The 23602-nt window shown below is 36.5% G+C and overlaps 1 protein-coding gene and 1 long non-coding RNA gene across 4 annotated transcripts; both read right to left on the bottom strand.

The window, feature by feature from the left end:
- Nucleotides 1–2967: 2967 nt before the first annotated feature.
- Nucleotides 2968–23529, bottom strand: LOC135692569 (potassium channel subfamily K member 16). 3 transcript variants are annotated; one of them, XM_065210745.2, is made up of 6 exons: nt 19702–23529; nt 12307–12620; nt 9912–10104; nt 6568–6760; nt 5433–5619; nt 2968–4003 (listed from the first exon to the last, which is right to left on the bottom strand). In XM_065210745.2, the coding sequence occupies exons 2-6, from the start codon at nt 12565–12567 to the stop codon at nt 3665–3667; spliced, it is 1173 nt and encodes a 390-aa protein (XP_065066817.2). In that variant the 5' UTR covers nt 12568–12620; nt 19702–23529; the 3' UTR covers nt 2968–3664. The 3 variants fall into 3 exon arrangements, with proteins under 3 accessions (XP_065066817.2, XP_065066818.2, XP_065066819.2); XM_065210746.2 differs by lacking the exon at nt 19702–23529 and adding an exon at nt 15617–15758; XM_065210747.2 differs by lacking the exon at nt 19702–23529 and adding an exon at nt 13154–15590.
- LOC148960531 (uncharacterized) lies at nt 15930–19708 on the bottom strand. The gene is made up of 2 exons (XR_016144803.1): nt 16434–19708; nt 15930–16089 (listed from the first exon to the last, which is right to left on the bottom strand). It is a non-coding gene; the product is annotated as an uncharacterized LOC148960531 (long non-coding RNA).
- Nucleotides 23530–23602: the final 73 nt, after the last annotated feature.

Below are 23602 nucleotides of genomic sequence, written 5' to 3'. Positions count from 1 at the left end.
GATGTAAAGACTTGGAGATTGTTTTGTTAACTAACTAGTAAATTACCTAAAGCTACTAGCTCTGTTTGACAAACATAATGGGGTTTTAATACTGTTGCTGCTTCTAACTCATTTCATTTAAAGGTTTTTTTCTATTATTGACAAATTTTGATAATGGAGACGCTGAATTGCTAAGTTATTATCTATGGGCCCCTAAAGTCATGGGCCCCCGGGTCAGTGATCCTCCTGACCCCCCCCCCCCCTCTCCTCAGCACTGAATGCGAATCACTTACGGAAAATGGGATGGTTATGAGAGAATAGCATGTCTTACGTTACAAGAGGGTAGAGTAGCGTAAAAACAGATTTTTAATTTTTCTACAGAACGCAAAAAGATCCTGATGACTTAATGAGCAATTGCGAATTTTACCAAACCTTATTTCCCTCTTATACATTTCTTCGCAGACCTGCATATTTAACGTAAGGAAGCCTTTTGTCAGAAAAAAACTGACATGTCTGCATTGACTGTGTTTGTATTTCAGGCTCGGCCTTCTCATAACAATAGAAAACATATTGTAAACTTGAAAATGAGATTTTTAGAGCTATCAATCAAGTTTTCTTTTTCTTATTCTAACTACTACATATTGACATAAATTAACCTAAAATTGAACCAACAATAGAGTCCAACATATTTGTTTCATATTTCAAATAATTCATACGTTGCCAAGAAGTGCAGACAAGAACAGACAAGAGGATATTACGAGCCACACAGATTGCAATTTTCTCAGGCCTTATTAGACTGTTGCAGTCAGTGAATTCAATTGAAGTGAAACCGATATTTGGCTAACTATACAAGGATTTAATTATGCATTAAATTTGGATCAGAGTCGATTTAATATTTTTTCCAGGTTACCAAACAAAAACCGTTAGCAAATAAGGGTAAGATAGTCCTAAGAATGTTTGACCATTGTCAATCATAAGATTGAAGGTGGCGTTCTCTTATCATTTGGACCATTTATTTTTGGGCTGTCGGTGCACCAATCGCAAAGACGGCCAAGAATAAAATCCCAATCGTTTGTGATGGGGTTGAGAAGAAAAAGCAATGGCCTTCTTCCGCCGACTAGCAACACTATGTTCATGTGAAATTCGGAAGCCATTCGACCATTAACTAATGCACGAAAAAAGAAGTAGAAAGTTAACATTCATGTAAAAACCTGAAAATACCTAGACATGGGTTGGGTCGCACGAAAAAACTTTTGCTCTTCCCAGTCCAACTGCAGGTTGTCTTGTAACGTGTGAGGAAAAAGCTTTGCCAACATAAAGTTTATATACTCAAGGCTAATGACGATTGTGCACTTGTTGCTTTGGCCGTATAAAAGACACAATGAAATGCTTACTTGAGCACTGCTTCAATGAACACAAACTCAATGCAATCTATGCCAAAAACAAAAATCCAAGGGACACGAAAAAAGCGTACCCTGTCACATATTAAACGTTATTGCATTTCATTTAATCAAGCTTTGATTTCATTTTCAAAGTTTCTCCATATCTTATCTCTAAAGTTTTGATAAAAAGCCTCATTTTACCTCATTTAAGTCATTTCTTACGGTCAAGCTTAAAGCTAACATTACTCTTAGCTTGAAAATTTTGCTTGATTTATCTTTCCAACTCTGTATCTAGCGTCTAACTTTTTATGTGCTATCATTTTTTGTCTGCAACTACTTCAGACAGAAAAATTTACCTTGAAGCAATCTTTGCTAAATAGATAGTTTGCCTATGTGATTCTATTTAGCATCCAGCAAGCTTAGACATAAATGTATATTAAAAAACAAAATGGAGAAACACCTATTTTTCTGATTTGAAAGTGCTGTAAGACCTTTACTTAAGAGTATAATTTTTATCTCAACCCTAAAATTTGCCTTGCTTGGAACGATTGCCCAGAAAGAGAAACCTCCACAATGTTACCAGCTAGTTCGTTGGACAATGGATGTGCTGGTATCCTAATTGATCCGGTGAGCATAAAATATACGACAATTGAGAGATCGTAGGAATGCTATCTTTGCGTTATTTTAACTAACAATTAGTGGTATACTGACAGGCATAGGCGTAAACTCAGGGGGGGGGGGGCTCTGGGGCTTCAGCCCCTCCTGACAAAAACCGAGGGGGGCTGAGCCCCCCCCCCCTGGAAAATAAGGAAGTGCTTTCCCAACTTTTAGATTAGTTTGTTATATTATTGGTTTCACGCATAAGATTTGTTGCATTAGATAATTGCGGAGAGGCTGGAAGCATCAGGGGAAAGCAACGTGCGATCCTTGCTGACTTGATAATAGCTATGGACAAATTTGTGATAAGATCTAAACAAAAGGAACCAACAAATGTAAATAGGTCAGTAGGAGGAAAAGAACAAGAAGTAAATATTAGAGATTTGATAGGAGAAGCTGGAGCAGCGTTGGTTGAAGTTGGCTTAGGCCAAGAGGAAAGGAAGTCAACGAGAAAGTTCCAAGATAACTGGAAAAAACGAATCACCTTTAAGCCCTTAGCTAATCCACTTTCTATCCTGTGACATTAGCAACTGCCATTAGGAATTGCCATTACGTTTTTGAGCCCCCCCCCCCCCCCCTGAAAAAAATGCAAGTCTTCGCCTATGCTGACAGGCAATAAATAATAATTTGCTTGTTATAAGCAATAAATAATAACTGAATAAGATTTGCATGGGGAATTTTTTAAATCGCCTTCTCAAGAAAACACATTATGAAAATATCGAATCAATTTCATTGCCATCGCTAAGTTGACAGTAAAAGAGATTGTTTAATCGCAAGTTGATGTATTTCAAATCTAAGCTCCCATACATTTATACACACATGTAGGCCTACACCACTTTGAGTGACCCTAGACTCATCAACCAATATATTCATTCTCTGTAACCAACAGGTGAAGTGTGGTAACCAAAGATTGCTGAGCAAAAAAGAACATGTCTTCGAACAATCACAGTTGAAACGTTGTTGTCTATCATATTTTCATTCTTCAATATTTACATAGCGTTGCAACATTATTACCAACATATTTATAAGTATGACTTAATTTTCTAACAGCAACAACGGATTCTTAATGTTCCAAGTTTTTTATCGGAACTGAGTTTACACAATTAGAATTGCATGCAGTATCATTTTACTGGCTTCACAAGCCTGATTGTCATATTGCGAATGTGTATTGCGATTTCATAAGCTTAGTTTCATGATAATCGGAAGAGCCATGAGCATGACTGAAATTGTGCCGGATCTTGTCTCAAACTTTACACATCTTTCACGAGAATGCCCTTTTCAAGCAGTGAGACAGATGGCACAAAAAAATGAGAGAAGAACTGAACTGATTGAGCCTCCGGGCGCGGACGGAGTCGTCGACATAAAACATTTATATGAGAACGCTTGGCTGGGACGGCTGGTGCTGTCTGTATACACCACGGTTGTCTAAGATACAGGCATTTATTAATGGTGATTATATAACTCCAGCTGTCCAATCCACATTGTTTATTTCATCTGGCGCCAAAGGAAGAAACCAAATATCGATTCTAAAACAGTCATATGGAAACAGTGCTTTTGAGAATAGTCAGCAAAATGACCCTGCTCAATCGCAGGCTCCCTCGCAGCACTTCCGAATACATAAAACCAGCCTCAAAAATCTCACTGTATTAGTTATCGGTCTGAAACCGCACTCTTGAAGTTTTTCGCTTGGGTTTTCTGTCATAAACGTCGGTGATGTCTTTTCCTATGCTATCTCCAGGGATATCTGTATTCTTATTTCGTGTTCCGATTTGAGACTCGCAGTCTTTAGGGTAGTCCATCTCTTGAGTTAACGGTGTTGTCTCGCAATCTCCCTCTGAATCTAACTCACTTTCGAAGTGCTGAACGAGCTTAAATTTGTCCTTGTGTCTGCGAAACTGTATGGATATGTTAGCAATGAAAAGGTTTATTGTGATGGAGACAGCAGCCAATCCAATGTACAAAAATGTGACATTAAACCAAACGGCCTGAAATGAAGGTAAAACACAGTAAATTTCTAGAGAGAGATTCATAGTATTGGGTGCTACGAGATTATTTTCTTTCGAAGATAAAAAACATGTACACAAACAAAAAATATTGTACCATTTTGAAATACAATTTTGAGTACAATTTTGAAACTTAATGGCATTTCGAGGCCAAAATAAAGTTAAAGGTTCATCTCTGCTAATCTAAAAATTTATCAAGCATCAATATTTCTAAGTTTACCCCAGATTTTTCCAGAATGTTTAATTTCTTACTCGGAGAAAAAGCAACAACAAATGCTTTTCATCATTTAAAATGAAAGCTTTCTCAGAAGACGTTGCCTAATCCCTCATCAAATCAGGTCTTGAGGTTACATTCCCTTATCACAGGAAGCGATGTTGGGCCGTTAGTGCATCGGCACGAGTTGCCTCACTTAACCCATACAAAAAACCTAACTTTGATATAGCTTAATAGACTCAAGTACAAGCAGCTTAAAGTCCGGGACAGGGAATGGAGAAGAGAAGTCCACTTTTCCCAACCAGGAAGCCGATGCACTAGTCCTACCTTTGACAAATAAGATATGAGAGGGGAAGAGAAATAATTACTGAATTAAGAGCTTAGTTTTCCTAAACGAAAAATAGCAAGGACTTTGAAAAGAATCCCGTTATGTAAACAGGTCCTAGCCTAATTACAAAAAAATAAACAAGGATTTGAAGAAACACGCTACGCTTGATATCAAAAGGGGAGGGAGGGACGGGAGAAGAGAATAACGTGGAAACAGCATATGAATTAAGCACGATAATCCCGACCGACCGCAATTAAGTACACCCATCTGAGTCAGGGACCCACACTTTCCTGCAGAAGCCCAAACTACAAAACTTCTTTTTCTCTATTATTCCAATGGCATCAAAGAAGCACATAAGGACTTAAATACCAAATTGAAGCATGACAATTGACACCCGAATGAGAATATCGCAAATAAGCTAAAATAAGAACCCCTAGCGAAATCAAATTCTACAGCATCCTTCGTGAAGTTAACTCTGATAAAATTTCATTAGATCAGCATAAAATTACTCCACACGATTAGCACGACCTCGAATTAGCATTATCACAAGCACTAACGACACAAAAACTTGCATTGAGAATTAAATTCTGGTCTTGACTCTGAAGTCGAAGAGAAATATCTAGCAAAAAGAATCTAGCAATGTTTCAAAGCGTTCTGTCACATGAAACTGGTCAACTGTTTTCCCTTGTTTTATCTGTTTTATCTGCTAGTAAAAAGTGTAGATTCCTGTGCTCCTGTAAGTCACCAGCCTATTATCAACAAACACCCTGAGCAAATTTGATCGAGAAATGTTTCATTACTATCAGGCGTGCTTCTCCCTTTTCGAGGAAACGTTTTGTACCAAGAAAGAATTCTCTAAGGTAACAAACCTCTGAATTTTGAGGAACAATATCTCCGAATCCAATTGTTGTCAGCGTGATGAAAATGAAATAGAGTGAAGTACCAAATGACCAGTTCTCCATAAACATAAAAACAACAGCATCGAAAGTCAGGAAGATGGTAATAAGTACCATTGCGAGCCATATTGGGGCGTTTAGGTCAGTCTCACCATCAGTGCTGAAACAAAATAATTAATCACCCTTATGCTGTAGAAGAACCTTCTCTACTGATACGAGCACCATGTGAAAAGACAAAAAACTCTCTTTCCCTATTATAATATGCTTCACTACCTGCGAAAATTCTTACAACACTTAAGTCGCTCAGTTGTGGGAAAATTCAGTCACCCCCCTTTTCTCCTGGAAGCAATGTTGGTTTGCTAAAAAGCAACATTGAGGATAGGAAAATGCATTTTTGCGTGCGACTTGTATGATATTTGTCTAAACAATCGACATTGTCCAAGAAAGATAACTTTTTAAATCTAAAATGATAGTTCTTAGCTTAGTATCATTGATAGCAATAATAACGTATGTATTTAATGTAGAAAGAACATGTCTTGATCATTCCATTTTCACTAGAATCATCGATCAATAGAATAAATATCAATCGAATTCATAACTAAATAAAGTATGACTTTCCACAGCGACATTAACGAAATAAATATCAAATTTTATTATACTGCTCGCTAACTGGATAATTCTGTCTTCCAAAGGGCGTTGTCAGCGAAAATGCTTGGTTGCTGAGCTAAATAAATCTTGTTTGGCAACGCCCCTAGTGCAATGGGATTTCAGAATCCTCGGTGTAATCCAAATGAGACTTAAAATAGTGGTATCGTTTGCATTGGAAATCAAACATCACAGCCTCAGTTGAGATGTTTCATAAAATGTAGCTTTTTGGCTTAAAAACTGCACGCATTTCACGATTATTTTAATCAATTTTCAATTACCCAATAATCTTTGGGTCGACAATTCTAATCTTTGGCCACAAACCAACGAATTTCAGAAGCCTAGATTTTAGGAATCCTCATAGCAGAAAATAAGCGGATAAAAAATTCGATTCTTTGACTAATCCACTTGCCCTTTTTTGTAAAGAATTTACGGTCTTTTGAAGCAAACAAAAATAGGTTACCTCTCATATGTGTAGTCTGGGTAAAAATACCTCCTCAAATTTTGCACGACCAAACCACATAAATCGTTTATGTACTTGGCTAGGATTTTCCCAACCTTAGCAAGTAGTATTAGCGTTAGTGGAATTCCAAACACAGCGTAGATGACGCAAAACGCCTGGCCGTAGCCCGTCTGTGGTGCCAGGTTTCCGTAGCCTAAAAAATGAGAAAGTGTAACAATATATAATTTTGTAATTAAGATTGTCACAAGAGTATACAATGAAAAGCTGACTCGCTTACTTTTGAAAGTTAGTAATTAACCAGAAGCCACTGAAATTTACAAAAATAAGTGAATTCCAGCAAAATCTTTTCTGATATGATTCTTTATAGTATGTTTTTCAAGCTAGCAACTGTGTTGGAGCGCCCATTAAAAGTGGGTATGCCGAGTTAATACCCAAAGATGTCTCTCAAGGGTTTCTTGCTAATGGGTTGCTTCTTTATATATGCCCTCAATTGCTTTTCTGCCCTGTTTAAGCTAGTTTTCTCTACAGCTTCCGATTGACACCTACAATGGGCACCTCCTGTCTGGGTTTGAAGCTGTAACCAGGCAGTAGCTATAACTACGTTTCCTATCTTGGACTTTGGGTTGGAATATCTTGGTTCTATTATTCATCTTGATACCATCCATTGTATGCAATTTTCTAATTTATTACACTTTGCTGTTCAACTAATAATAATGATGATACTATAATTATTTATACAGGATTGCCTTTTCAGCAACAAAGGTGCTGTTATCAATAAGGGCCCTGTGCAATACAATGTGTTAGGTAATTATTCATGCTAATGAAAAGTTTGAGTTTGATTTTGGATTCACTTGGGATAATTGCTCGACTCGATTCTTTAGAGGCTTTGATACCAAGGGTACAGAGTCTTTTTATCTCTTCTTAAATTGATTCTATGTATCTTATCAAAACTTCCTTGATTTAATTTACTTTTCACTAAAATACTTTACATGAAGGGCCACATGTATTATTTAGCTGTTGGGCAACATATTTAGTTGGTCGGTAGAATAAAAATTGGGAGAAATTGGTAGTTGGTCCACAAATTGGTTTGTTGTTCTCAAAGATCGGTAAATATTTGGTCGGCAGAAACACTTAAAATAGGAACAAAATTTTCTTCATCAGATTCTTCGTGCGTTAGTTGTACTTCTCCTGACTATTGTAGCTCTACTGTTTTATATTATGATATTTCAGACAATTTCACTAGGACACGTGTGAAAAAACCGCAACAGTATTAAAGCACATGGCTTGACAATCCCATGTTCAGGAGTATCCTAGTGATGAACAATGTTTGAAAGAATCTTCATCGTTCATGAAACCTAATTGCCAAGGAGATAGCTTTAGAGCTACTATCCAGCTAATCAAAAAGAAATTCATCGCATCTACTATAGAAACTCTAATCTTCCTTTTAATTTAAAACGTTAAAAAAATCACAGAAGCGATATGTCCTTATAAAACATACTGCAAGCCTTCCATTGCAAACAAATCCATCACATGTTTAAAATTCATTCCTTCAAATTCTCACAAATTACCCTTTATCAAAATCAGATTTGAAATCAGGATGATATTTTGAAATCAGTTATAAAGAATGTAGAGCAGTGTCGATTAACAAAGCTTTTATATAAATGGTATTTTCTTACATTAGAAAATGAGCTTTTGACATTTTGTTCAAATTTACTTTTCTTCGACTCAATTTTTTAGCATGCTGATTTTACAATCATTTATTTTGCCAATTAACTAAAAACGTATCTCATATGGCTTTTCACATTAGTTTTCCAAACTTTTCTGTTATCTGGCCGTAAATCAATATATTTAGCACGTGCAGCAGTTTCTTTACTTAAAAAAATCGATTTCAAAATGTTTAATGTGCATAATAGGATTTCCTTCAGGTCGTTCAGTGCAAAAATTGGCGTCATTTTTATCATGATTAGCAAGCTACTGCAATTTTGGTCATTGGTAAAAGAGTTGTTTCCTCAAATATCTGAGTAGGCATAAGTCGGTGTATTTGTTTTATGGATCATGAATTGCACAATAATGCTATGCACTTTTATTTTAGGAACTATTTATCATATTTTTGGCTGTCTGCAAATAGATAGCAATATTGGTCCGTTGATCCTGAAAAACGCGATGCATCCTATCTTAAATATAAAGCATCCCCATCTTTCTTTGCTGCTAAGTACTTTGAACAAACAGCTCATCAAGTCATTAAATTTTTATATGTACGATTAGATTTTCAAGTAAGTTGACCTTCCTTTCATTGATGTCTCTAAACTTGCAAGCTTTTGTTTAACTTCTTTCAAACAAATTTGGTGATACAAATAGCTCTAAATTTAAAAATGGCTTTGAAAAGCAAAATTTTGAAATATATTTCAGCTTATAATCTGATACTCTTCAGAGTATAAAACGTCTGAAATGTAATCAAATATCCAAAGCTATAACCCTTCAAAAATTGTTCGAGCACCTAAACATTCAACACAACGTCTTTAAAGTTTTTTAAAGTTGTTTCTTCTGTCTACCATTACAATATTGTTTAATACCAATATCCAGTAAAAATCTAGCTAGGATTGGAAGCACGGACACTTCTGATTAAGGAATCAACGGAGGGGAAGGGGGAGGGAGACTTTTGATGGCTTGGAATGGTAGTTAAGTCCTAGGATTTTCAAATTGCCAACGTGAGTATCGTAATGGTCAAATAAGCTTTAGCATTAATTATATGAAGTATATGAACCCAGTTGTATATCATAAAATAGACCCATCAGAAAATCGAACAAAGAATGTAGAGGTAATATTATAGAGGTAACCTCCCTAGACAAAATATTTTAGGCATCAAATTGAAAATCTATGATGGGCATTACGTCACAAGAAAAAGAGTTGAGTGTCCTACAGTAGCAAAGTTGATGAATAAACTACAAATGTATCCTGACTGATAGCTGCGTTTCTAAATACTTAATTCCTAAATCCTTATCTTGATGAAGTTATCAGTGAAAGCATGAAATGATGTTGTTTTTCTTTGAAATGATGTGCTTTTACATGTTGATACAGTGCGTTATGACATTGGCAAAATGAGCATTATGATTGGATTAACAGATGCTACAGTGGTACATGTTTTGACTCTTTGTTTTGAGAAACCATTTTCTCCACTTTCTAAATCAGAATGTTTCACGATAGATATTCAAAGAATAAAGAGCTAGGAAAGATAATTGCCCTAAAAAGAGGGCAGGGAGTTGAACCTGAATAATTTCGCATAACTGTGCTGATCAGAGCCATCAAGATGTATCTGGTAACATTTTAAATAATATGATACTTACCAATGGTTGTAACAACAGTTGAAGCAAAGAAAACTGAATTCATCATGGTCCATTTCGACCCTACAGATTCATGGCTTTCTTCAAAGTAATTCTCCAGCATCGTTTCAAGTCGAGCCATCTGGCTGTTGGTTAGATTCACAGCAAATGACTGGTTGTACGGAGTTCGATTTGAATCGTTGCTAAAATTCACTTCCTATGACAAAAATTAATGGCAAAACATTAAAATTGGCAAAGATATTTAATGAAGATTTAAACAAACTTCATCTATTGATATTCAGAAATATTACAGTATGCGCAATTTACCGTGATTTACTACAGTGTGGCGGTCACAGCAGTAAATCTTTTTAGTGCTTCGTAACCTACTACTTTGTTTTTGCTCTTACTTCTGACGTCATATGTCACTAACCAGTCTTAAGTTTGACTAAAAACAGTTCATTATTACTTACAGTTAAATATAGTGGACAGAAGATGCGTACAATTTTTGTTATCCCACTTATATCGAGATAATCCTTACTTGGCTATTTAGCATACTTATGGCTGCATTCAATTACTTTGCTGTCCAGCAAAGATCTGTGCTGCGTCCATTTCTATTCAAAAAACTTTCATACCAGAAAATCTCAATTCGGAAGAATGATTGAGTTGTCGTTCTGCAAATTCAAATCTGCAAATTTAACACTTTCACATAATGAAGGCTTTACAACATATAACTTCTCTGTTCTTCCAAATATATAATGGAAAACCAAATGCTTCGTTAAGGTGGACAGAAACTGTCTGAAATTACGATCAGCCAAAGAAACTACGATTAGCTCATCTTTGGGCAATAACGTTCAATTATATCGGAGTGCGGGGTGGGGGGGGAGAGGGTCTACCTGTAACAGACAGTTTTACTGCGAGCTTTGAGGTATGTCTCCATCGCAAAGTATAGTTGATGTGTCAAATTTTCCTTGTTCGTCAATACGTTTAAAAATTTTCTCTCCATTCTTTTTTCCATTAAACTGGCGAGTGTACCAGCTTAAAAACGTCCTATTTTGCACAGCTTAAAAAGAGTTTACAGCTCTATCTATACGGCATCGAGCACTTTATGACAGACCAATCACCATTGATTTTCACACCTATACATAGCAGTAAGAAAATATTTTTCAATGGGAGATGTAGAAATGGATTAATGTGGAAAACGAGGTTAACATTATTCCAAGACTTTCGGCAGTGATTTAAAACACTCAGTTTAATATTATTATAATGCAATTAAGCCCAAGTTTCAAACGTGCGTCATAAAACAGAGCTAAACGCGTATTTGCTACAGCACTTGAAACTGATGCATGTTTGCTTTAATAGAACGTTGCCTAGCAACTTCATAGCAACAGAGCTGTGGGTTATTAAATATGCTGTGTGTGGCATTGAGTCTATAGGTGGCTAACTTTTGCAGAAGGCGTTGAAATAGGATCGAGTTATTGTATTACAATACACCAGTAATCTGTTTAGGAAACATTTTTCGCGTATGTTTATAAAAAGTACCAGCTGTCAACACAGAGATGAAATTGCTTTCCAAATCTTGAAAACGGGCTTTTATGATCAATAAAAGTTGATGGTTTCTAGAAAGTATTTGCCGAGATGCTATCAAAAAAGAAAATCACAAAGATGATGTAGGTATAGGTCGGGTGACAGTAAAATCAAAACTTTGTCCACGAAAGATGTCAATCGAGAATAAGCATTAAAGGGAAATCAGTGGAGATAACGGGAATTTGCCGAGCTGCGGCTCGCTCCGAAAGTGTCGGCGAAAAGAGTGTAAACAATAAATCTTCTTAAAATTTTGCTGAAGTTCTATGATAATCATACTTGAATTAATCATGAGAATAACAAAAAGTATGCTTTTATTGAACCAGGGCATATAAAATAGGTGTATTTGCACAATGACAAAGTGCTGAATGAATGTGATAATTGATAAAGGCGTGCATGAACTAATAATTTAATGAAAAATGTGAAACGTAGCACTGAGATTATATATTATTTTGTTAGAGGTCATTATGAAATGAATAAAAGCAATAAAATGCAATTGCTAAAGACGAAAATAGACGATCTTTGTCTCGATTGTCATTGAAGTTCTCAGCTATTTGTTTTTGTATATACGCTTTACCGAAACATAGGAATCTTTTAAAATCGTTTACTTATAAAACTGATTCAACTATAATGAGCTACTTTTATTATTGTCATAAAAAAGACAGGATAGCTACAAGAACAGTAAAATTCACGTTCAGTATCAGCTATAAACTAAGAATATTAAGCTAGCAAACAGAAATTCTGATCGAATTTTTCAAAAATTGCAGGTTGACATGCCTTAAAAAATTATTAAAAACTTCTAATTAGCCAAAAAATGGTAATTAGATTTCATTCTTACCGAAGTAATTGCATTGATCAATGTTGTCACCTGTCTTCTTTTGTCTATGCTGGGTCTTTCTTTCCGCTCAAGCAAGAAGAAAATCATCCCACCAACATACAGATAGAATCCATTGGCAAGAACGAGCAGGAAAAGTCGAAGGCCATCACGCTTCAGCCTCTGAGCAAGAGACTCCATGAATTTACAGAATCTGTCCTTCAGAGCTCCATCTTCGTCACGGCTCGTTTTAGGAGAGGCGCCATTGTACTTGCACTGGGCCATACTGAGATTCTCGTGACCTCTGCGATGGTGGTCGATTGTCCGCAATGCTCAAGCTGAAGCGAAAAGCAAGAAACAGCGAAGTGGTTATGGGATTTCACACAGATAAGGCCGAAGCAACGTTTTTCGATAAGCACGGCTCTACTTAACCAATGTACCTGAACCACGACATAATCCTGTGCAGCGAATAAGCGCAAGGTGATTTAGAAAATGTTTCTGTGGCTTTGGGAACAGAAACCAGAGGATGGCCAGTAAGAGAATTTAGAGATCTTGAGAGATTTCGCTTTTTGGAATCTGAACGGATATCGCTAGGAGTCTGTCTTTAATAAAACCTCTAAGCTAGGACAATTAGGTCCGGATCCAATTTACCAAAGGGTTGGGATAAATCTCGTTTAAATTATCTGTTTCCGACTGCGAAGGTACAGAAGCAAAACACTGCGTTAACAACACGAGAGAAAACTTTGGTAACAATTTCTGATTGAACTTCAGTCTTCAAAAGACCTGTAATTGGCGACTTACCTAGCATGAACTTAGGCTAAATGACAAGCAAAACGCAAATCGAGCCAATATACAAATAACATAAACAAACCTTCAGAACAGCGGTTCAAGAAAGCTGTGTGTAGGCGATGTATATCAAAATTGCTTTATGCAAACACCTTCTGACTTGCTAAGGACCTGTGATATTCCATGATTGATAAAGGTGTTTCTATTCTACTCAAAAGCATGAACTGGGACGCGTGGCAGCAATCTTTTGAGAATTCTCCCGTGACAATTTTCGCTTACGCGTAGCTGATGCATTAAATGTTTTCCAATCTGACCCCTAAACCCTGACCTGATTGACCTTAAGTGTTCACCTCGTATGCTTTCGTACTACTGAGAGTTCACCGAGTTGAAGAATTTCTTTTAAGCTTTTTTGGAAGTAGCTTGCTTTGTTTTGAAATTTTGCTTCTGAAGGCCAAATAGTTTATCTCATTGTGAAGCATGATGCAAATGAGAATTTGGCATAAAATGTTTTCAAGCAGAGGTAGAGAATTTCGCAACTGGCATGTGGAGTTAGGCAAGGTACTTTGTACATGACACCAGAGTCGTCAAGATTAATTTTTCCTTGAAGGCCGAAACTAAAATTTACAAAGTTTATCAAAACACTGAGGTCATTATGTTGCAAATTCAAGATGACAAATTAAAGATTTGGAAGATATTGTAGTTTTTATTCAAGTTTCTTTATTGCGCCATGTGGCCGTTTTACATTTAACACTACAAATTTACCTTGACGTTTTTAAGCATCGGTGGTTCTTAGCCTAAATTTGTTACGTCCTATTGATGCCTTTTGGAGCACCTTAAATTTTTTCGGACTGCCCCCCTCTTCATTTGCTTAAATATTGGGTATTGCCTGGGTGGGGTATAATATAGTTCTGATAAAAAAAGACCCCGTTTGGTTTATATAATCTACAGGGGGAAATATGATACTTGGCACAGCCTCTCTTCAAAGATACCTCCCTTTGTCTGGCAGTTTTACTCAACTGTCACCTCTAAATAATGACCACCTCTAAATAACGACCACCTCTAAATAACGGCCACCTCTAACTAACGACCATCTCAAAATAACAAGAGCACCTTATCATTGTTCGATGAATCGTTTCTGTTTTGCTATCTAAACCTAGTACAAGTTACCTCAGTCTGCATATGCTTTATGTCGATGATCTCTTAACATTGGATTTGATAAATCTTCATGAACATGGCCAATTTTGCTTGCATCAGATATTGTTCTATTAGTATTTATATCCCAGGGGGCAGTCATTTTATATTGCTCCTCCTGAGTTCCGTCCTTGTACTGCAGTTTAGTAGTTCATACGTACTGTCTTTTGGTAATTTTTATACCGAATAGAAAAAAATCTCTGAACACGATTCATTTTCCAACTGCTCAGTTTTGCATATTTTGTCTTTATGGTAGAGAACCATGTATAACAAAAAGGGGGCAGTCAGTATTACAACATATGGGGGAGTCGGCACCATTTTGCTAGGTCAAAATCTTGTTATATGCAGTGCTCTTGGGTGGGCAGATTAGAAAAAATTAAATCTGTTACACTTAGGAACTGGATTGAAAATTTAAAAAAAGAAAACTTTGTTGAGCACAATTATTAAATAAAAAGAGTGACTTAAACAATAACAAAATGTGTGACATATCGACGACACATCACGGCGATGCATCACTGATGATTCTCTTCAGCAAACTCGAATCATTGGCGACGGCCTTCTAATATATCAAAATGGATGCTGCATTCAACAAGTGTCGCTTGCTTCGAATACAATGTACACTTATTTTAACTTAAGGCTAAAATACGATCAGTTCAAACTGACAGTTTCCACTGATGGCAGAAAAATAATCGTATAAACGAGTAGATCAATCAGTCAAAACTGACGAAAAATCTGTGAAGTTGAAACTGATCAGTAAAAACTGATCGTGTATTTCAGCCTTCAGGCAGTGGCGTGCAGAAGGGCTTTTGAGTTTTGAGTGGGGGGGGGGGTGTAACATGAGAAATTTACCGACTGGGTTGATTAAAGATAGTTAATCATAGCGCACAACAAATTTCACACTCTAGTGCCGTAGTGGTTCCTTTGTGTCTAAGCTGGATATAACAAAATTGCAAACGGCACTTATCTTATTGTTTCTAACTGGCTTGAAATTAAGCAGATTACTTGCAAAATACCCATGTCTGGAAGGTCAGGGTCAGGAAAATATTCACACCATTAAATTATATCGATACATATAAAAACATATAGTCCTGCATGGTATAGATTTATATCTTTATTCTTCTAGTTTTAAGAATTTACCAGCTATCTGCAACTTAATCAAGATCCAAACGATCTAAAATGTCACTGGAACATGCAGCTACCATTAGATAATCTAAACGTTATTCTTTCATTGTCGAACGGGGGAAACCTTTTATTAGCTTGAGGCTACTGAAGCTTCGTTCATTGCTTGCAACAGGTATTGGAACAGTCAGGGCTATCCGATACGCTTTCAAGAGATTTGGATAGATATGTGACATACCAACAAACCATTTCACAGCTTCGGATAAATTCTGTGTCTCGCTCCTGCAAACAGATCCACCTGCCAACTCAATCTCTGCCATTGACGCCTCGTTGTCCTTTAAATCATCAGGGAACATGTTGCACAAGCTCTGTACTGTTTCCATGGAAGCATTTGTGATATTCGGCGGAGCAATGTCATAACTGGCAACGCAATGCTGAGCAAATAATCTCTCACTTTTACCAAATCTGCGATCAAGCGATCAAGTACTTTATACATCTCTTGCTTATAGTACTGAGAAAAGTTCGGGGAATATCAGTATTCTCTGTTTTCATCAAATCTTGCTGGAGGTAGACGGGGTCGATGCTTCTTCCCAAATTCGTACTCAGCATCTTCACCAAAGATTCACATTTCTCGCTCGCTTGTTCAATCACTCCTTTGACGGCAATCTCATCATTTCGCATGTGCACCATTGCATCGATTTTTCTGCTTCACTGCATCAATTTATATGTTTTCCCGGAATCAATAAAGACAGACTTGCAAGAATCTAAACTTGCAAGAATTTCACGTAATGGTAAAATTTTGATTTAGATCCAATCATTCCCAAATTATGTATAAAACTGATAATGTAAGCTCAACCTTACTAGAACAATCGTTCAGAAGATGAAATTTCTCAAGAAAAAGCCTAGACAGTTCCAGAAATAATAAATTAACTGTATTATAAGGTTTAAACTCATTAACAGTTATTGGCTGAAATATCTGTTATCATAAACTACTTCCGATCATCGTTCTAAAGCAATTTTCATATCACAATTAGATTTTGGCTCAAAATGTTTACCTGTAGTTCTGAATATACAGCCTCATTGAGTTTTCAATTTCTGATGGTGCAATTTGATTGTCACTGCTTGAAGAGCTACCACCTTCGTTATCGCTTGTGTTGCTCTTTACATTGGCATCACTGATACTTGCTGCCATGACAAGTGTCTCTAGCGTTGGTTTCTTTGTTATAGGAGGCCCATTGGCTTCATTCTGTGCGAGTGGCACTGGTACATTATCAGGTTCAGTTCCAGCCAGCGTTTGTATCTTTCAAGTGGCAACGAATGGATTTTTTGGAACACCAACCACCTCATATCGTATATGCTTCCGCTTTTTCAAATGATCTTGATGGAATTTTGCGTTATGTTTAGATTTATGATCTAAATCCAGGTCATTCTACACTCTAAGAATTTAGTCTTGTATCGGTTTGTGCGAGCTCTTTGCTTCGGTGATATTCTCTATCGATAACCTTCAACTAAACTGTTATTTGTCGAATCAAGCGTGCTCTTTTATTTTTCATATAACTTCTGGCCTGGCTACATTTACCCCCACCCCTACTTTGGCAAGCCCCCTGCCTTTAGGGTTAGAGGAAAAATGCTGTTCAAACGAAACATAGATTCTTGGTTCGGGAAATTTACCACCAACGCCAGGTATCTGACCAGTTCTACATATTGTTTCACGAAACGAACCTGCACGACCGAGTAAACCTTTACAGACCTTAACGAGAAAACTTTTACAGATGGGAAGGTTTTGCTCTTTGCATTCCCTAAGACCTAATCCTGCAAAACAGGGTAGTTTTGAATCTCATTCATCAGAGATTCATCACTAATGTTATCCTGTTGCTGCGCCATTTTTCGAACTGACAAACTTCATGTAACGAACAGACATAACGGTGAATAATGATTGTTGATTGGCTAGTGCAGGTCATGTGTTCACAGGCCATCGCCGTCGTGTCGCCGTCGTTATATGGACAAAGATCCTAAACGTTATATGGAAACCAGGCTTAATGAATATCAGAAAATCATAACAACAATTTTCACTAACAACTTACAGTAAGCAGTTATATGATGAAAGAATTACAAGGGTAACTTAGAGCTATAATTTGAAACTTAGCTAGCAAGCTAGTTAGATCGCTAATTGGTTGATTACTTAAGTACTTATAAAGCTAGTAAGTTACTTAGGTATTCAATATTTTGTTGTTTCTTTCGTTCGTTAGCTAGCTAAAAAGCTAGTAATTTTGATCGTTGTATTTCATTCATCCCTTTTTTGCGTAAAGTTCATAACTTAGTTAGTTTGACCTTCCTTATGAGGATGTCAACTTTTCTGACGTCATTGTACTTTCAGCCCATTTAATCGAATGGGTTCTGTTCCTTCCCGTGCAAATTAAAGCCTTGGTTAGTAAATTTCCAGTAAACAACAAAATTCAAACTTTCACGTTTCCATTCGACTGACAGAAAAGCTCTGATGACTTTCACCTGCTGCTTTGAAATGACATTTACTTTGCCGCATCATTATAACCTAATCAGTGTTATGATATTAACATTCATGAGAGAAAAGGTGCCATTGTCCTTAAGTGGTAATGGATAGTGGTGACAAATTCATCTAAACTATAGTTATATTATAAAGTATAGAAAAGGTGGAGTATTAATATTTGAAGATTAAATTTTGAAAACCTCAATTTTGTAATAACAACACGAAACAATTCAAATGCAGTCAGATCTCTTTCTTGTCCTGTAAAATACCATAAACAAAAAATATATTAACAGTGACGACAATTCTGGGGGTTTTGCATTCAAAACGTAGAGTTTGACATATGCAAGATCAAGAAACAGAAATAATATTGTATACAAAAAAGAGAGTCGGCTGGACATGGATGCCAGAAGCAAAGAATAGAAGCAAATCGAAGAAAGTTTAGGCCATCTGCCATACCAGCAGTAGCATGGACAGCTAGAATGACGATATTTCAAGCATTATTTCCTTTATAGCTAAACCCATTATAATCATTGGTACAAGCTAAAAACACAATGCCCAAGCCCTCTGGGTATCAGAACCAGATGAACACGAGGGTGGAAATAGAAGAGCGGAGAAGCGAAGGAGCGATTTATTTCTTCTCAACGAAACGCTCCAACAAGACGTTATGCTGTCCCAAACAATGCAGACATACAGTTTAAGGTTACATGTTAAACGACCGGTTCTTAATCACACCAATCAAAGAAAAATCTCCTTTGTTATATACGTTGAAACATAGAAATATCGGAATCAATCCATGACATCGATTTGATAATACATGAAGCAGAGTTGTGTCTATTTGCATTTATCGCGTTGTTATTTACTTGTGTTGGGTTGATATGGTTAGTCGTTAAAAAAATTCAGTCAGTGTGTTCTTCACATAACCAATAGAAAGGACTTTGTGCAAAAATATCCAAATTTATAATTGCGTGTCACCGGCTCAGAACTTCCCTGTACTAAATTTCCCAATGTAAATAAATCTGCATTCATTTTCTCTGCTTTTCTTAAGTGCAGCTAACTTCTATCAAAATAGCTATATCCAAACATTGCCCATTCAAATTATCTCGTTTAAAAAAAGAAAAAAAAGAATTCTAATGTCACTTGAATATGTAGAGCAGCTGTTGAGAGAAAGAAGAACTCGCAATTCGTAATGTGGCCGATTTTGATTAAACTAACGTACTGAAATAATACGAAAAAAGTTGGAAAATATTCGAAGAAGGATCAGAAAGCGGGATTTTAAATGATTATTGATAACAAGGAGATTTGCCTGTTATAGATGATGTTAATTATCGTTTTGAAGTTCAGTTCGTAAGAAAATGCAGGTCTATAAAACATTTCGCATTGGTTTATAGTAAAAGATACTTTTTAAGTGGCAACTTTGATAGAAATTGAAGGCTTTATTAAGAATTAGCGTTTTGATTTCCATCTACCATCAAGGCTAAATAATTTCTAAGATCCATACCTGCAATATTGTCTTAGAAAGAATATCAGTTTAAAGAATTTCATAAAGCAACGATCTCTTTAGATGAAATTGCGTAATTTTTTATATTTATACTTACTTAGTTATACTTACATACTTAGTAGCCTTAAGATTAAAAACTTGAATTTCAAAACGACAAATTAGTCTATTAGGCGTGAAGATAGCTTTCGCCCTTATTTATAAAAGCATTAATTTCTGATAACACTTGCATGAAAGCGAATCCGCCAAATAAACTGACGTAATTATTGCGAATTGAATCATGGGTAGTGCCAATATCGAAATGACGTAAAAGTAGAAATACCTGATATGAAACTGAATCTAACATGCAACATCTTCAGCATTGAGTTGGAAAATCATGAAAGCAACTTCGTTGGAACAAGGAAAGTTATAGCAACTGTGTCACCTGTTCTATGTTGATATCTAAGTGCTCTTCGGTGATACACTGCATTGGCACGGGGGGTGTCTACTTGCTATTCTTAATGCAGCCAAGTTGATTGGCTACATGAAAACTCTTGCTAAGCTTAATTATGCATAATCGATCAAAAGCTTTTCGAAATATTAAATTTAAGCTAGAGATAATTTCGTGTGTGTTTCCAGTGTAAGATTTTCAAATGGGGATGCTGTAGACTTCCCGACACTTGGACGTTTTCCGTTTTACTTAAACAAGACCTTGTTGTACTTAGCTTAGCAAGAAAGCAAATGAGAATATACTTAGAACCTCGAAGTTAATTGAAAACTGTGAAATTCCAGTCGAACAGGGGGACTCAAAACCAACTTCAAATCAAATCCCCTGCCAGAATCCTCTCGAAACCTAAATATTTGAAAATTATCGAAATTAAATCCCTGCAAGTTGAAAAACAACTTCTTTAATCAAATACTCTGAGGATTTAAGTCGAGATTGAGATAAGAGTATTTGACAAGCCACCAGCTTACTCGGTTTAAAAATCATCCATGGCAAATGATTGTAGATAACAGCATCCGTTAAGACTACTAAACATCACAGGTAGAACTTCACTTGGAAAAAGCAATGGTGGCAAGAAGCTACGAGAACAGGATGAAAATAAAATATTCGGAATGTCGGGGGTAGCGCTTAAGATAAGATTATTACAGCTATGAAATTATTAATTAAAGGCACTATACCCTGTCAGTCAGACATTCAGAGTTAACAATGGGCTTGCAGTGTGTTTAAAATCGACAAAACATAGAAGATTGGCAGATTGTCTCTTAAACAATAGGTCTATTATATAGTCTAACCAATGGGAATTTAAATGGTCAGCGAGACACGTCGGGACATAGTGCATTTAATCCTCCTGCCAAACATATTTCGAACAGCCTGGTCTTGTCTGGCCAATACAAAGAAATAGGTGAAGTTTTTGTAGACTGGCATACATGGGGCAGATAGTCTGACATACCTCACAATGGGACACCAAAAGCAACAACATGTAGTTCGAAGTCATGTCTACAGGAATATCGAGCGGCTACAAAAGAGTTTGGCAATGAAATCATCAATATAAAACCAAAGCATCTATAGGTTTAAGCAGACAATGGGTGCATCATGGGACGCAATTACGTTACTAACAGAGCTATTTTTGAACCAGTTGAACAAACTGAAGTTAAACTGTCAGAAAGGCAGATGGGGTTACTGTGAACCCCTCAAGAACCCCCAAAACAGACATTTTCTGATACCTGGGACTAAAGAAATGAAATCAAGTTGTTAACATGAAAATTTTGGGTTGGTCCAGGAAAAATTGACCATTCTTTTTGGAGGTCCATGGAAGTCAATATGTACCGGAAATGGACATGTAACAGTGCAGTTTTAAAGTCAAATGACAAATCAGTTGCACAGAAATTTTAGATTTTCATCTCAAATGCGACAATGAGCGATTATTCCCCACAAAGACATACCCCAGACAAACTGAAACGTCAATTCATTACAATACAATTCTGTGCATAAGAAAACGCAACATTGTTTATTGGCATTCATAACATCTTCACTCTACAACCATGATATCTTTATCGCGGAAAGCCGCATTACCATGCTAGTAACCGTTCTGCGATGCTTGTTGAATGGCTAACCAGAAACCAGAGTATTCCGGGCTGGCACTGGCACGTTCAAGAACTTTGAAACTCTTTATCAAAAGCAAAGAAAATGTGTCATAGTTCTAGTAGAGTGCCTTGTTTCGAACGAAATTCCACACGGTACAACGCCTAATAATGGCCAATCAGGAGTGGATTATTCCCTTCTTGGCTTTAATCTCACACTAGACACACATGCCCTGCTATAAAGTAATAATGCAGTATTTTTGTATACCCAATAAATGGGCAGTTCCGGAAATGTGGAATACAGTATTGCATAAATGTCATGTCTTTGAAGGAGCTTAAGCTTTTGTCTGGTACTTGTATATTTAAACTATATGGCAATCGTCGACAATACAGTTTCCCGTTGGCCTATAATAGTCCCCGATAATTGTGATATTAGGATTTTGGAAGCATTGGCGATTATCCCCGATAAACGCGAAAATGAAAACGACGTTTCCCGATGTTTCCTGACGAACAATAGCAGAAAAATCAATCGACAACATGGCCATAGCGGATGCTAAACGTCTAGAGGTTCTTAGTATGGACCCCGGCGGGTCCACTCTTATTGTCAAGTGTAAGCACCCGTGTCTTCAATATCTCTGAGAAAGGGGTTCAATTCTGTCATATATCTAGGACATAGCAAATAGAAAAAAGGGTGTATGATATGGGAATCTTAATATAGATTCCAATCTCTCTTTGTTTTACCTTATTTCAAGTACTTGATTTCAGGAAAAAGGGTATAAATTTTCTTTGGTTTCAAAGAAAAGGGGAATCAAATTGGAATCAAATGTCAGAGGTACGGGGCAGTTTTCTAGACTCTTAGACACGTGTGTAATTACACTTGATAGTGTGAGATGACCTTGTCCAAATATTATTGCTCATTGAGACAACTTCCCGAACGGGGCCTTAAATTCAATAAGTTTTGCCTGATTAGAAGGGCTGCAGTCTTCACAACCATTACATCTCCTACGCGTATGATACACAGATACTTTTGGGTGAGTGTTATGAGAATGATGTCATGACTATTTTAAAGACCGATTTTCTAAAAACCAAGGTTATGTAGAAGAACAGTAGCGTAACGCAGTTTAGGGCACCTTAGTTGGAAAACTAACGACCGCTACCAAAAAACCTAAATTTTCGGATATCAATTTAATTACACCAATGTCAATACAAGAAATAACCAAGGCCATAATTGCACTGCTAAATTGTGATATCGGTTGTGATAACATTATGTAATGGCATTCCGATTTATTTGAAGGTGAAATTACTCACCATACACAGCCCAGAATGAAATATCACCCCGCGCTGAAATGGGTTCTACCATTGGGGATGACCCTGGCCAGTCGACACGCCCTACAAGGGGATCACCACCAAAGAATTATTATACATGTGAGAAATCTTCATACAGTGCACCGTGAAGTTATACATATGAAAAAGATTTTAGTAATTATATGCAATTAAAAAAAGTTTAATTCCATTAAGCTACCAGCGTATATTTGAATATCACACAGTTCTGCTTCGAGGTTAATACGAAATAACAATGCCTGATTAAGAACTATCTTAACATCACGTTAAACCTTTTCGTTGAATTCTGTCATGAATGCAGGAAATCGATGAAAAACTGACAGTTAACTTCATGGGTGAACAGTTTTAAACGATAAAGTTGATATCTTAAGAAGATACCCCCTTGAATGAAAGATAATTTGAATGAAGCAATGTAGCTGCATGGCCTAAAGATTTGATGAATTATTTAAAAGGATGATGGTTATTTTTCCGTGCACAAAGGGCGTAATAATACACAAAACAAAACATTTAAATAATGCACAAGATGGTTGTGATTTTTCACACATTAAGAGCCGCAAAAACTAGTATAAAGCTAAGTATGAATTAGTGAAGAATAAAAAGCCATCAAAAACAAGAAAAAGCCGTCAAAAGATTTGCAAGGATTTCAATCAAGCAAATATCTAAATATGCTTTAGTACTTTAAAGATCTGAAGATCCGTCGATCTGGCCTAAATTTGATTTCTAAGCTCCTTTCATAATCATCAAACTGTCGTAAAATGAGACGTGCGATTTAAGATGTCTATTGAAAACTGTTCATCCAGTTGACGCCCAGCTGACAC

The sequence above is a fragment of the Rhopilema esculentum genome, chromosome 3 (assembly GCF_057945365.1).
Source record: "Rhopilema esculentum isolate cy_ngs chromosome 3, ASM5794536v1, whole genome shotgun sequence".
Classification (NCBI taxonomy): domain Eukaryota; kingdom Metazoa; phylum Cnidaria; class Scyphozoa; order Rhizostomeae; family Rhizostomatidae; genus Rhopilema; species Rhopilema esculentum.
Note: the sequence above shows the minus strand (reverse complement) of the source record. Positions and strands in the feature narration are given on the sequence as shown.

Bases quoted from the DNA above. Each gene is read 5' to 3' on its own strand.
- LOC135692569 (XM_065210745.2), bottom strand. From the start codon at position 12,567: ATGGCCCAGTGCAAGTACAATGGCGCCTCTCCTAAAACGAGCCGTGAC. The intron at 10,105-12,306 runs GTAAGAATGAAA...TTTTTGTCATAG, and splicing joins TGATCAATGCAATTACTTCG to GAAGTGAATTTTAGCAACGA. The intron at 4,004-5,432 runs GTTTGTTACCTT...CCTTCATTTCAG, and splicing joins TTGTTCCTCAAAATTCAGAG to GCCGTTTGGTTTAATGTCAC.